The 12,569-nt window shown below is 41.6% G+C and overlaps 1 protein-coding gene across 1 annotated transcript; it reads left to right on the top strand.

Moving 5' to 3' along the window:
- Positions 1 to 2,538, top strand: LOC131163413 (uncharacterized). Its single transcript, XM_058120003.1, has 3 exons — positions 1 to 362; positions 1,246 to 1,924; positions 2,080 to 2,538. Exons 1-3 carry the CDS (start codon positions 1 to 3, stop codon positions 2,536 to 2,538), a joined length of 1,500 nt encoding a protein of 499 aa, XP_057975986.1.
- Positions 2,539 to 12,569: the final 10,031 nt, after the last annotated feature.

Raw genomic sequence — 12,569 nt, 5'->3', positions numbered from 1 at the left:
ATGCCCTTCGGGCTAAAAAACGTAGAAGCCACATATCAGAGATTGGTGAACAGGATCTTTAAAGATCAGCTCGGAAAAACAATGGAGGCGTACGTGGACAATATGCTGGTAAAAATCATGGAAGCAGGGAAACACTGTAAAGACCTGAGGGAAACGTTCGAACTCCTTCGCCGGTACCAAATGAAACTGAACTCATCGAAGTGTGTGTTCGGTGTTTCTGCAGGAAAATTCCTTGGCTTTATGGTGACCCATAGAGGCATAGAAGCAAACCCGGACAAAAGAAGAGCCCTTCTAGAAATGGAGGCTCCGCGGACGAAGAAAGAGATCCAAGTCTTGACAGGGATGATAGCCTCCCTCAGCAGGTTTGTCTCCTGCTCAGGAGACAAAGGCTTACCTTTCTTCAAAGCTCTAAGGAAGAAAGGAGGATTTGAATGGGGGGAGGAACAGGCCAAAGCCTTCGAACAGCTCAAGCAATACCTCGGTTCCCCACCCCTTTTAACGAAGGCAAAGACAGGTGAAGACCTCTACCTATATATAGCATCCATGGAAAATACCGTCAGCTCGGTCCTTGTCCGGGAAGAAGGCAGGAGGCATTAGCCCATATATTACACTAACAAGGTGTTGAGTGGAGCCGAAAAGAACTATTGTACGATGGAAAAAGCGGCCTTCTCCATCATCTGTGCTGCACGAAAATTGAGGCCCTATTTTCAGGCTCACAAGGTAATTGTGTTAACAAACCTACCAATGAGACAAATTCTGCAGCGGCCGGAGAGTTCGGGAAGGATGACGAAGTGGTCAATCGAATTAAGTGAGTTCGACATACAATACCAACCAAGGCCCGCTGTCAAAGCCTAGGTGCTCGCTGATTTCACAGCCGAAAGGCTCCCCGAGTGTGCTGCTAAGTCAGATGTATGGGCGCTACATATTGATGGGTCGTCTAACACTGCTGGAGGGGGAGCTGGATTCATCTTTTCTCAGCCCCGGACTACAGTGAAACTCTTTTCGCACTAAAACTACAGTTCTCGGCAACCAACAACAATGCGGAGTATTAAGTTTTGCTAGCAGGTCTACGCTTGGCAGAAGCACTAGGGGTGGCATGGATCAAGGTATCGAGTGATTCCCAGCTGGTGGTAGAGCAGTTGTAAGGAGAATTTAAGGCTAGGGATCAAAGAATGAAAAATATCTCGCTAAGGCCTAAGAATACGCGAAAGGGTTTGTTTATTTCGATATAGAACATGTACCAAGGGCAGAGAACAGAAAGGCCGATGCACTCGCAAAATTGGCCTCAGAAACCGGTTCGAAATGGAAGGACGCTATTTATCTACAGAGGATAGGGAAGCCCTTTTATGAGGAGGAGAGCATTAACTCAGTGGAATCTGAAATCAGCGAGGAGGATTGGAGGGCGCCTCTATTCCTGTACCTCCGGGACGGATCCCTACCGGAGGACAACAAGGAATCTCTAAAAGTGAGAAAGAAGACAGCAAGATATACGCTGATAGGCCGAGAGCTATACAGACGATCCCTAACACTGTCATACCTTCGTTGTCTAAATAATGAGGAAGGGAAATACGTACTAAGGGAAATCCACGAAGGAGTGCGTGGAAACCACCTTACCAATAGGGCCTTAGCCCATAAAGCCATGCGGCAGGGATTTTACTGGCCCATAATGAAGAAAGACGCCCTTGAACTCGTCAAAAGATGCGGCAGGTGCCAGAGGTGCGCAGCAGTACCACACGTACCGTATAATCTTCTCTCTCCTCTTACCAGTCCCTGCCCCTTTGCCCAGTGGGGAATGGACATCTTGGGACCTTTACCGCTGACAGCTAGTCAAAGAAAGTTTCTGGTTGTAGCAATTGACTATTTCACTAAATGGGTAGAAGTCGAACCCCTAGCCACCATAACAGAGCAGAACATCACGCACTTCGTATGGACGTCAGTGGTTTTCCGGTTCGGGATTCCATAGGCAATAGTTACCGACCACGGGAGGCAGTTCGACAACGAGCGCTTCAAAAAGTTCTGTTCGAACCTATCTATTAAGCTTGTTTTCGCTTCTATGGCACACCCCCAAGCAATGGACAGGTAGAGAACATGAACCGAACAATACTGCATGGCCTGAGGATACGACTCAAATCTATGCAAGGCAGGTGGACAAAGGAACTCCCCTTGGTCATATGGGCATACCACACCACCAAGAGAGCGGCAACAGGGGAAAGCCCGTTCATGCTCGTCTTTGGCGCAGAAGCGGTCATCCCAGCAGAAGTAGGGATCCCCTCCTGGAAAAGGCAATACTTTAACGAGCAGGCCAACAATGAAGAGCTCAGATCAGAAATTGACCTACTAGAGGAGAGACAGGATCACGCTAGCCTAAAAGTTGCAGCATACCAACAGAGGGTAGCAAAATACTACAACAATGGCGTCAAAGTTCGGAATTTTCCCGGAGACTTGGTTCTAAGGAAAACGCGAAAAAGCCCAATAGAGTCGGGGTCGCACAAGCTGAAGCCAAACTGGGGGGTCCATACAAAGTCACAACCGAGATAAAGTCGGGGACGTACAAGTTAGAGAAGGTAGAGGGGAAAAAGATCAATAATACATGGAACTCGGATATGTTAAAAAAATATTATTCTTGAGTGTTTCTTACAACGCAGTAATAAAAGTTCCAATTACAACGATTGTACTACGTCAATAAAGTTTAAGAATATATATATTGCAAGTGAAGTTCCAGCCGGCTAGCTTGCCTTGCTCCCCTCTCTAGCTTCCTCTTCCTCCCCATTTTTTCCTCGTCCAGATCTTCCCCGGAATCGGGACTCTTGTTGCCATATCTGTGTGAGCTCACACCGTCTAGGGGAAGGTTAGGGTGCTTGGTTTTGACCTGATCCCGGCACCTTCTGACCCCATCCTGTAAGCTTTAGAGGTGTCCATAACGAACTATGTGGAGTCCTTGTACTCCATTACTGCGGTTCGGGAGGCATTAGCAGCAACGACAGCTTCTTTAACAGGTACCTCCTCCCTACGAATACGCTTAATCTCAGCTTGTAGGGCCCGCTCACGGACCTCGGCATCACAAAGTTCATTCTGGGCAACCATGTACTTTTCCCTAGCATCCAAGGTTTGCCGGTACATCTCGACAACCTTCTCTTCTTGGGCTAAGGCCATCGTCGCTAGCTGAGGAGAAGTACAAAGGGCATAACAAATGAAAAAAAATGTATATGAAGAAAAATAACGCAACTGAAGAGTATACCTGGTAAGAGGTGTGGCGGATCTTCGTTGAAAGAGCATCAGGAAGAGTGCACTGAGCTTGCACATAGTCTTCGATGTGTACCGCCCGACGTAGAGCAGAGGCAGAACAGGTCAGCCTGTGAAAGATTGCCTCATTTTGAGCCTGGGGGATCGGAGGAGGAGCAGCACCTCTCATCAGCACGGGCTCCACTATCACCTACGACAGGTGTGTCCCTCTAAGAGGATTCTCCCTCGATCTCCCTTCTCTTCTTCCTACTTCTACTCACCCTCTACTTCTTAGCTTCCCCCATAAGAGATTCATATCTATTGAAGTTCATATCTGCAAAGACAGAGAGAGAAAAGATAAAAACACCAATAATAGAGAGAATGTCCGAACACAAATATAAAAATCAAAGGCAAGGTAAGACTTGGGGAAATGGGGCTGATCCCCCACTGCACGAGGACACGCTCCTGGAGCAGCTCCTCGTGAAGGACAATCCCCTATTCGCCAAGGGCTCGCAGCTCTTTCAGAATGGCCTGCTCTTTGAGGGAAAGCCTTGGAAGAAGGTGGCGCACCCGAACTACAAAAGGAAAAAGGGTGAAAGGAAAACAAGTGAGTCAGGGGATAACCTACGACCAGCCGTACATAAAAAGGTAGAGAGGGATAGATAGATAACGTTACCATCCAGAGGAGCAGACCAGAAAAGAGAGTTCGAGTAGTTCAACTCCCTTGAGGCAAAGAAGTACCGGGACTTCCAATCATGTATGGAAGAACTGCTCGGCGTAAAAAGCTTATAACCTGGTAAAGAGTTGAAATAATACAGCTCCTTCCCCACAGAGTGCGTTCGCATTTGGAAGCAACTCCTAAAGAGAGGAAATGTAGGCTGATAGCCCAGATGAAGCAGAAGGACGGCGAAACATGTGAGTGAGAGGTAGGAGTTCGAAACCAATTGGGAGGGCGCTATTCGGTAAAAATGTAATACATTAGAGATAAAGGAGGGGAAAGGGAGTCTAAGACCCAAATCCAGATCATTCGTATACAGGATGAGCTCCTCGGAGCCCGGATCAAGGGTTGATTATGAAACAGAAGGTAACCTAACAGTAATACTCTGGGGGATGGCAAAAAAATAACGAACATTCTGCAGATCGGAGGGGGTGAGGTCGCAATGAGTGCTCCTCACTGTAGTAGGAACTCGCAAAGGCTGCGAGGAAGACTCCATCGAGAAAACAAAGAGTTAAATGAAACAAAACTCTTACAAACGGATCAAACAAGCGAGCCCCCAGCAAAAACAAGGAAGGAAAATGCCAAAACGGATCAAACCGATAAAATTTTGAGTGAAAATAGCAAAGTTACCATACAAGAAAAGATCAAGCAGGCAAAGTAAATCCAAGAACAGTGAAGAACATGAAGAACAACAAAACAATCATACAATTGAAAAGGAGAGCGTACCTAACGACAAGTAGGGGACCCTTTGGACTGAAGATGAAAAAAGAATGAGGGGGTCTGGCCTTTATAAAGAGAGGGCGGCACGAATCCTCAAGGAAGCGAGAATCTCAAAAACTCTCGTTTGCAAAAAAAGGATTGTGTCTAGAGGGAGAGAAAGGACACAGAGAATCCATGAACGTACAGAAAATCGCAGACACATGCACAGCCGTGGCTTCCCAAGGACATATGGCGCCTCGGAAGGACCACGTCGCCTCAGAAACAGCATCAGATCGACAACCCATAAATGAGAACGTTTCATCTAAGCCACTCCCCAAGATACAACACATTTAAACATGCATTTATCACGCTTTCGCAGGATAGAAAGGATGGTGACAACGCCTCGGAAAAAGGATTAGATTGAAACCCCTAATAAATGAGCACGACTCATTAAGCATCAAAGGCCCAAATGACGAACACAACTCGTAAGGCCAAAAATAACCCATCGGATGAGCACGACTCATTAGGCACAAAGGCCCAAATGATAAGCACGACTCGTAAGGCCACAAACATCCCAGAGGATGAGCACGACTCAACAGGCACAAAGGCCCAAATAACGAGCACGACTCATAAGACCAAAAACAGCCCAGCGAATGAGCACAACTCATCAGGCACAAAGGCCCAAATGACGAGCACGACTCTTAAGGCCAAAAACAGCCCAGCACATGAGCACGACTCAATAAGCATCAAAGGCCCAAGTAATGAGCACGACTTGTAAGGCCAAAAACAGCCCAGCGGATAAGCACGACTCATCAAACACAACTCAGCACGAACTGCTTGGCAAACTCGCTTAGTAAGCCCTGCCCCTGAAAAAAAAAAATGCCCCACAAAGCTGCTCGGTAAAAAGCCCTCCACGGAGTAGCTCGAGACAGCAACTCCGAATACCAACTCGGACAACTCAGCAAATTCTGCCCATCTTTGAATGGCTCGGTAAAAAATCCTCCACGGAGTTGTTCAGTACAGTAGCTTGTAATATTAGCTCAGACAGCTCAGAAAAATGCTCCAAGGGGCAGCTCGGAATATCAGCTCAGACAGCTCGGCAAAAATCCTCCACGAAGGAGCTCGGCAAATTTTGCCCATCTCTGAACAGCTCGGATAGCTCGGCAAAAATCCTCCACGGAGGAGCTCAGCAAATTCTGCCCATCTCTAAATAGCTCGGAATATCAGCTCGGCAAAGGTCCCCCACATAGCAGCTTGAAAAATCAGCTCAGCAAAAGTCCCCCATATAGCAGTTTGAAAAATCAGCTCGGCAAAGGTCCCCCACATAGCAACTCGAAAAATCAGCTCGGCAAAAGTCCCCTACATAACAGCTCAAAAAATCAGCTCATAACCCAAAAAAAAAAAAAAAATGAAGAAGAAGAAGGAGAAGGAGAAGGAGAAGAAGAAGAGGGAGCATTAAACCTTCTAAGGGGAAAAATGCAGACAAAGCAATTGTTCAAAATTCCGTCTAGAAATTTGAAATTGAAGGGGGAGACAACTGATACGCCCAAAATAATCTAGCCAATGAGAGTAGGTCAACACCTGTCTCGCGCCTTCTTCGGGTTAGACATTCTGACGAATAATCAGCTCCAACCCAATAAAGAGGACGAGAGATCCATGCTAGCAGCTTAAATAGTCGAGTAATGGGTGCAAGCACTTTATGAATGGGGAGCAATTCACGCCCTCGCGCAATAAAGACGAACCAACCAAGAGTCAACTCGAGCCCCTATAAGAAGGGATCTGGAAAAGAGGCCAAGGTAAGTCATTCAACTCATTCTACTGTTGCATCCAACCTCTCTAAAAGCATTTCTCTTACTTAGGCATCGGAGTGATCCCCCAGAGTACACCCCGGGTCCTCCAAGTCTTTCTTCTCTTCCCCTTTCAGGTCAGCAGAAGTCGAAGGAGCAACTCTGCTAATTTTACCCTGCGACAATGGTATCAGAGCTCTACTCTATGGAATTTCACATCTCATTCATTGACTCTGGAATTACCACAATACGAATAATTGAAAGAAGTGGGGGTATCTCTGTAGATCGTCTGTTGTAAGGAAATCCCTTTAGGATCACTGACGACAACATTTGGTGGTACAGCTCCGACTTGGTAAGGGTTGTCTCTGACGTAGTACTGAGTGAGTGGAGGAAGAACTTGGTAGGCTGCGGCATAGGGAATCCCCATCGCTGGTTCTCAACCAGTCTTTGACATCTCTTGGGCGCTAAAATCAATAGATTATTGATCGATACAAAAAAAAAATTAGCATTTTCTACAACTTCAAAGACTGATTATCGGAAATGATCATGAGCAGACTAAGTGGGGCAAGGGATCAAGAGACAAAAAAATCAGAGATGAGGTTTCGAAGAACGAAGGATGAAGACTGAAGCACTAATACTAGGAATTGTCGTCGAGTAGGAATTCGAAGACAGAGGAGTGCGCAGTGATGCTATGACTCCAGTCTTTTAACGCGTTTTTCGGGATACTGTCTTTCACGTTGTAATTTCACTTTTGCCCCTACAGTTTCCATAATTCTGGTGTAGCCACAAATTCTCTTTTAATTTTCCACCTGCCGGTGGATAGAGGTGAAATGCCAAAGCTTCGTTTTGGTTTATATGCTGGAATTTTGGTTTGGTTTTGTAACGATCCCAAAAATAATATGCATGAAAATGTAATAAAATAAAATAAATAAATACAAAAAATGAAAAAATAATAATAATTAAATTAAATAATTTATTGAATTAAATAAATAAATAAATAAATATTATTAATTAAATAATATAATATATTATAATATTATATATATATATATATATATATATATATATATATATATATATAATGTAACTTCCTGAAGTTAATTCTAAATTCATAACCCCCCTTACGCCTCTCAGCTTCTTTCAAGATTCTCTGCACAGCCGTCTATCTCTCTCCTCCGTTCCTCCTTCCCTATCTCCTCAATTTCTTGTCTAATACTCGGCCGATCGAAAAACAGAAAATACTATTAGGATCCTATTTCTGCCACCAACATTTTCACCAGAGTGGATTTGTCGTAGGAGCGACGTAAGCATCACTCCTGGGGTAAGGTAACCTTTCACTCTCTCCTCAATTTTTCTCTAAATCTACAATCAAATCGACAATTGGACACCACCACGGGGGTCCTAACTCTGATCCTCATCATGTTGGCTGGAGCAGATTTTTAATTTAGATTTCTTAGGCACCACTCTAAAGCTAGGATAGGATAGTGGAAATATACCCGTTAATTATTGCTGAAGTTTAATTGTCTATTGGGAGTGTGTGGGCCTAGAAAATATTAAAATAATTATTATTTCGAGAATTGAGTTTATTAATCTGAGGAAAATGTGAATTTCAGGGTTTTGAGCGTCGAACGCTGCGAGCGTAGAATTTGGGTACTTTAGTGAGATCTCAGTAAGTCAGGTAAGGGGAATAAATTATAGCAATCTTTTCTGAAAATTACTAGTTGGGAAATATAAGAAATTGAAATATGATATTTAACTTAAAATTATTATGATATGAATATCAGATAAAAATTATGTGGCATATGATTTATACTGAAATATATTTGAAATTAGATTAAATGATTTAAATTGAGAATAATGAGGTTATGAATTGTATATTGAAATATAAGATTTGAAATGTGGAAAATGATGAAAAGTGATAAGTAAATGAGTACTTTCTGAGAAATGATGAAAAATTGAGCATAGATGATGTATGTTAGAAAAAGGAAGAAATATGAAATGTTGATATTTGTTAGCTTTACTGTAATCCCAAGAGGGGGGTGAATTGGTATTTTAAAATTTCTCTCCTAGGTCAATTAACTAGCAGCAGTATTACACAATCCTAAGGTCAATCTAGTTCAGATATAAGATAAATCAATATATATATATATATATATATGCTGAAATTAAATTGCACAAGTAATCTAATTAAGCACGCACAATAAAGCAGTAAAGAGAGATAACATCATATATGTTATCGAGGTTCAGCAACAATGCCTACGTCCCCGCCTTGGCTTACAAGCACAAGAATTACACTAAGGCTCACTTCACGGGTGGAGCGGCACCGTAATACAACCAGGTCAAATTAACTTAGGGTTGACCTCAACCTTTTACAACCAATCCTTCCGAACTGGATTAACACCTCCTCAGGCCACGCCTGGAATACAACAGAATCACAATACAGAATGTGTATAAATTATATGCTTCTTAATCAAGCAAATTGACACCAGTATAATCAACACATACCAATAATATAAGAACTGTAAGCTCAGATGTATACATATGTGTGGAAACAACACTCAGAGTAATGTCTATATTCAAGCACGCACAAGAGTGTATCAACAAACTAATCTTTGAAACTATGTATAGATGAAAATATCAATCACAGTTTAGGGTTTCAAATATTTCTACCAAGAGTATTCTAAATATCTTTAAAATATTCAATATTCAAGCACAAAGAGATATTCAAAAATGAGCTTGTGAAAAGATTTTTTGCACACTTAAAAATACAAGCTCAATGAGTTTTACAATGAAGATGCAAAGACTCACTAGCTATAAGATTTTTCCCACACACGGATTTATTAAATAAAATCGGGGGGAAAATATTTGCTCAACTCTCAATATGAAAATCAAACAACAACAATGCAATAAGAGTTTCTAGCAATGTATAATCACTCAAATAACTCTCACAAGGTTTGGTTTAGCAAAGGAATGAGTGTATGAGAGAGTATAGGCAAAGGAATGAGTGTGTGAGAGAGTATAGGCTTTGTATTTTGCAAAAGGGTTCTCAAACAGAGAGAGAATATTTTGCTAATCGAATTGCTAATTACTTGCTAATTCGAGCAAATGAACCCATATATAAAGAGAAAGCCTAAATTACAAACGTTGGGGATACATAGGGAATAATTAAATTTATTTTAAATGAGTTTAAGAAAATTAAACTAGTTTAACCCCAATTAACCGCAGTAAAATTTAAGCCAACCCGAGAGTTTCGGTTGACTGAGTCATAGGTTTGGTCGCCCGAACACTCACATATAGAAAAGATGTTTTTTGAAGTTTGGGTGCCTGAATAAGGGTTCGGTTTGCTAATCAAGGCAATTTTCCAATCTGTCCAAGATTCAGTCACCTAGTCTCAAGTTCGGTTTGTCGAACTTGAACATTCGGTCGCCCAAGGGTATTTTGAACATAAAGTTTGGGCGCCCAAGTTGCTAGAAAAAGTTAGGGCTTAAGTTCGATCGATCGTGGACACTCAGTTCATTTGAGTTCGGTCACCCGAAGTCAGGTCAACTTTTTGACCATTCAATGGTTCTGTCAACCGAGGTGTTTTGAACACCAAGGTTCGGTCACCCAAAACCCTAATAACTCAACACCTTAAGTCCTGTTTTAATTCAATAAGTTCCCCTGATAGTATATGTGATAATGGGGACTATCTTAAGTGTAAGTGTAAGGACTTAGGGTCTTTCTAAGGTCTTTGAGCTTATTAGTTCCTACATGCATGATATGCATTAATTATTACAGACTTTTCCTACTTTACTATTACGGACCCGAATTAAACTTAATATAAAATAACAAAAAATGAATCTTCTGGGTCTTCTTTTGCTTCAAGATAACGTATGCCATCATACGATTTTGCAAATATGAACATGCACACAAGCATGATAGACATTAAATATCGGAGTATTTGTCATAATCAAAACAGGGTATGACCTATAAGGTTAACATATTGTTTTACTGAGTTATGTATAAGATGAAGTGTGTATTGAAATGTTGAGAATGAAATAGAAGAGGATGAGAACCTAATGTGAATACTGAACTATGAATATTGATATATGAATATGGAAATGGAAATATTACAATGTGAATTCTGCAATATAAATATTGAGATGTGGAAATTAAAATGTGAATCCTGAAATGTATATACTGGATTGTGAATATTGAAAATGGGAATATTGTAATGTGAATACTGCAATATGAGTACTGGAATATGAATACTGGAAATGTGAATATTGCAATGTAAATGTTGTAATGTGAATAATGCAACGTGAATATTGCATGGTGAATGTTGATATGTGAAAGTAAAAAGGTGGAAGTGAAAACCCTAATGGATAGATTGCGATAATGAGCACGGTACCATTGCTAGTGGTGATTACGTGCAACCACACTGACTCGTGGAGCGTGTGGCGTGACAGTTAATTGAGCAAGTAAGAAGGGTAGTTTTTCCCCTCAGGTCCAGACCAAGGTTATGGCAGGCCAATCATACTACAGATGCATGGATAGATTTTCTATTTTAATCTAATCGGGTAGGCCAACCATGGTTTAGATCTAGCCTTCGGGCCACACAACCCTGACCATGGGGGGAAGCATGGCATCGAGAAATATCCTCAAAGCAGCCATGAGTTACAGATGCGATATGCACTGGTTACTAAGGACACTCATGGGCTGGATGGTGAGATGTAAATGGGAAATGAAAGAATGATGAAAATGGGAAATGAAAGAGCGTGAGTTAATAACATAAATAATTAAAGTTAAGTAAAACACTCCGCCTGAGGGCTTACTAAGTAAAGTGAGTACCTTGATAAGTATCAGTTGTAGCCAAACTCGAGTTAATCGGGCAAGGATACAAACGATATCAGAGCAGAGGGGAACTACATGTATGGACGTGTAATCTCCCCTATTCTCGGGAACTTCGCTGATAAACATAGGTTGCATGTGAATGAATTTGAAAATGGAATTAAAAGCTTATGAAAGCCTATGTTTTATATGTATATGATTATGAGCATATATCAGTTTATTTTCTCTAATGATATGATGATTGAAAAGAGTATGTCATGATATAATGAAACTCATTTTGCCACACACTGTAAATAATTTATTCCGTCTTACTGAAATGTGTCTCACCCAAATATCTGAACATTTCAGGAAACCAAGATAGACCAACTAATAGAGCTCCAAGATAGAGGGGAGTTGGTACCCTGATATACAAGGTGAGTGTATGAACTAGGGATGTATGTTTCCCCTAGAGTTTTATTGTTTTTGGGAATGTGTTAGGCATGTATATATAGATGGTTTAGTACTCTGGTATGTGTATTCACTGTGGTATGTAAATATATTGACTTCCGCTAATAGGGTTGTTTGTATGACTGCTTACCCGGTATCCTCTTCCGGTCGGGTTATGTTGTTATGGTATCAAAGTTTTTGACATAGCCAATGGTTGAATATATGTAATTAATAATTATTATTTAATGGAAAAAAAATGGAATAAAAATCAAGGTGCCACATTTTGGTATCAGAGCCTAGGTTGTTAGGTTCTGCAGACTTTAATAAACAGCGGAATATGATACCAGAGTATAAGAATGGATTGTGAGGAGAATAAGAGATGGGTCGATTGAGATATGAGTCAGTTGTTGTAAGAGGATGAGATTAGGAATTTAGGATTCTATCTTGTAGCCTGGAGGCAGGGGTTCCATGGTTGTTTATGTGATTTTCCTGGGGTGACGACTTCAGGAAAATCATAGTAAACTATCTTTGTTTCTTGTTTCTGAGTGGTAAGATTGAATCTTAAGTTGGGATTGAGGATGTGAAGATGAATAGTTATAGAAGATTATTTTATGGATCCTAGTTTGTTAAGTGTATTAGTGGTATTACATAGCATCATCCACCCAGCAGATGATGGCAAAGATGGCTAGGAGTTCAGGGGAGCGGAGTTGCACGATTGAGCAGTTCACGTGTATTAAACCCCGTTTTTTTCTTGGGGGGATTGACCCATTAGTGGCTGAGAATTGGGTCCAAGATATTGAGGACATGTTAGCAGTGCTCCCTTGTACTGAGAGCAGGAAGTGTCCTTTGCTACATTCAAGTTGACTGAAGAGGCAAAATGCTGGTGG

Source organism: Malania oleifera, chromosome 9, assembly GCF_029873635.1.
Source record: "Malania oleifera isolate guangnan ecotype guangnan chromosome 9, ASM2987363v1, whole genome shotgun sequence".
NCBI lineage: Eukaryota > Viridiplantae > Streptophyta > Magnoliopsida > Santalales > Ximeniaceae > Malania > Malania oleifera.
This window is presented reverse-complemented; position numbering and strand designations above follow the sequence as displayed.

What these genes read in the sequence shown, in the direction of transcription:
- LOC131163413 (XM_058120003.1), top strand. Translation starts at nt 1, where the DNA reads ATGCCCTTCGGGCTAAAAAACGTAGAAGCCACATATCAGAGATTGGTG. An exon ending in ATGATAGCCTCCCTCAGCAG is followed by an intron (nt 363 to 1,245) that starts GTTTGTCTCCTG and finishes ACATGTACCAAG; the next exon opens with GGCAGAGAACAGAAAGGCCG. An exon ending in AGCAGAACATCACGCACTTC is followed by an intron (nt 1,925 to 2,079) that starts GTATGGACGTCA and finishes AGCAATGGACAG; the next exon opens with GTAGAGAACATGAACCGAAC.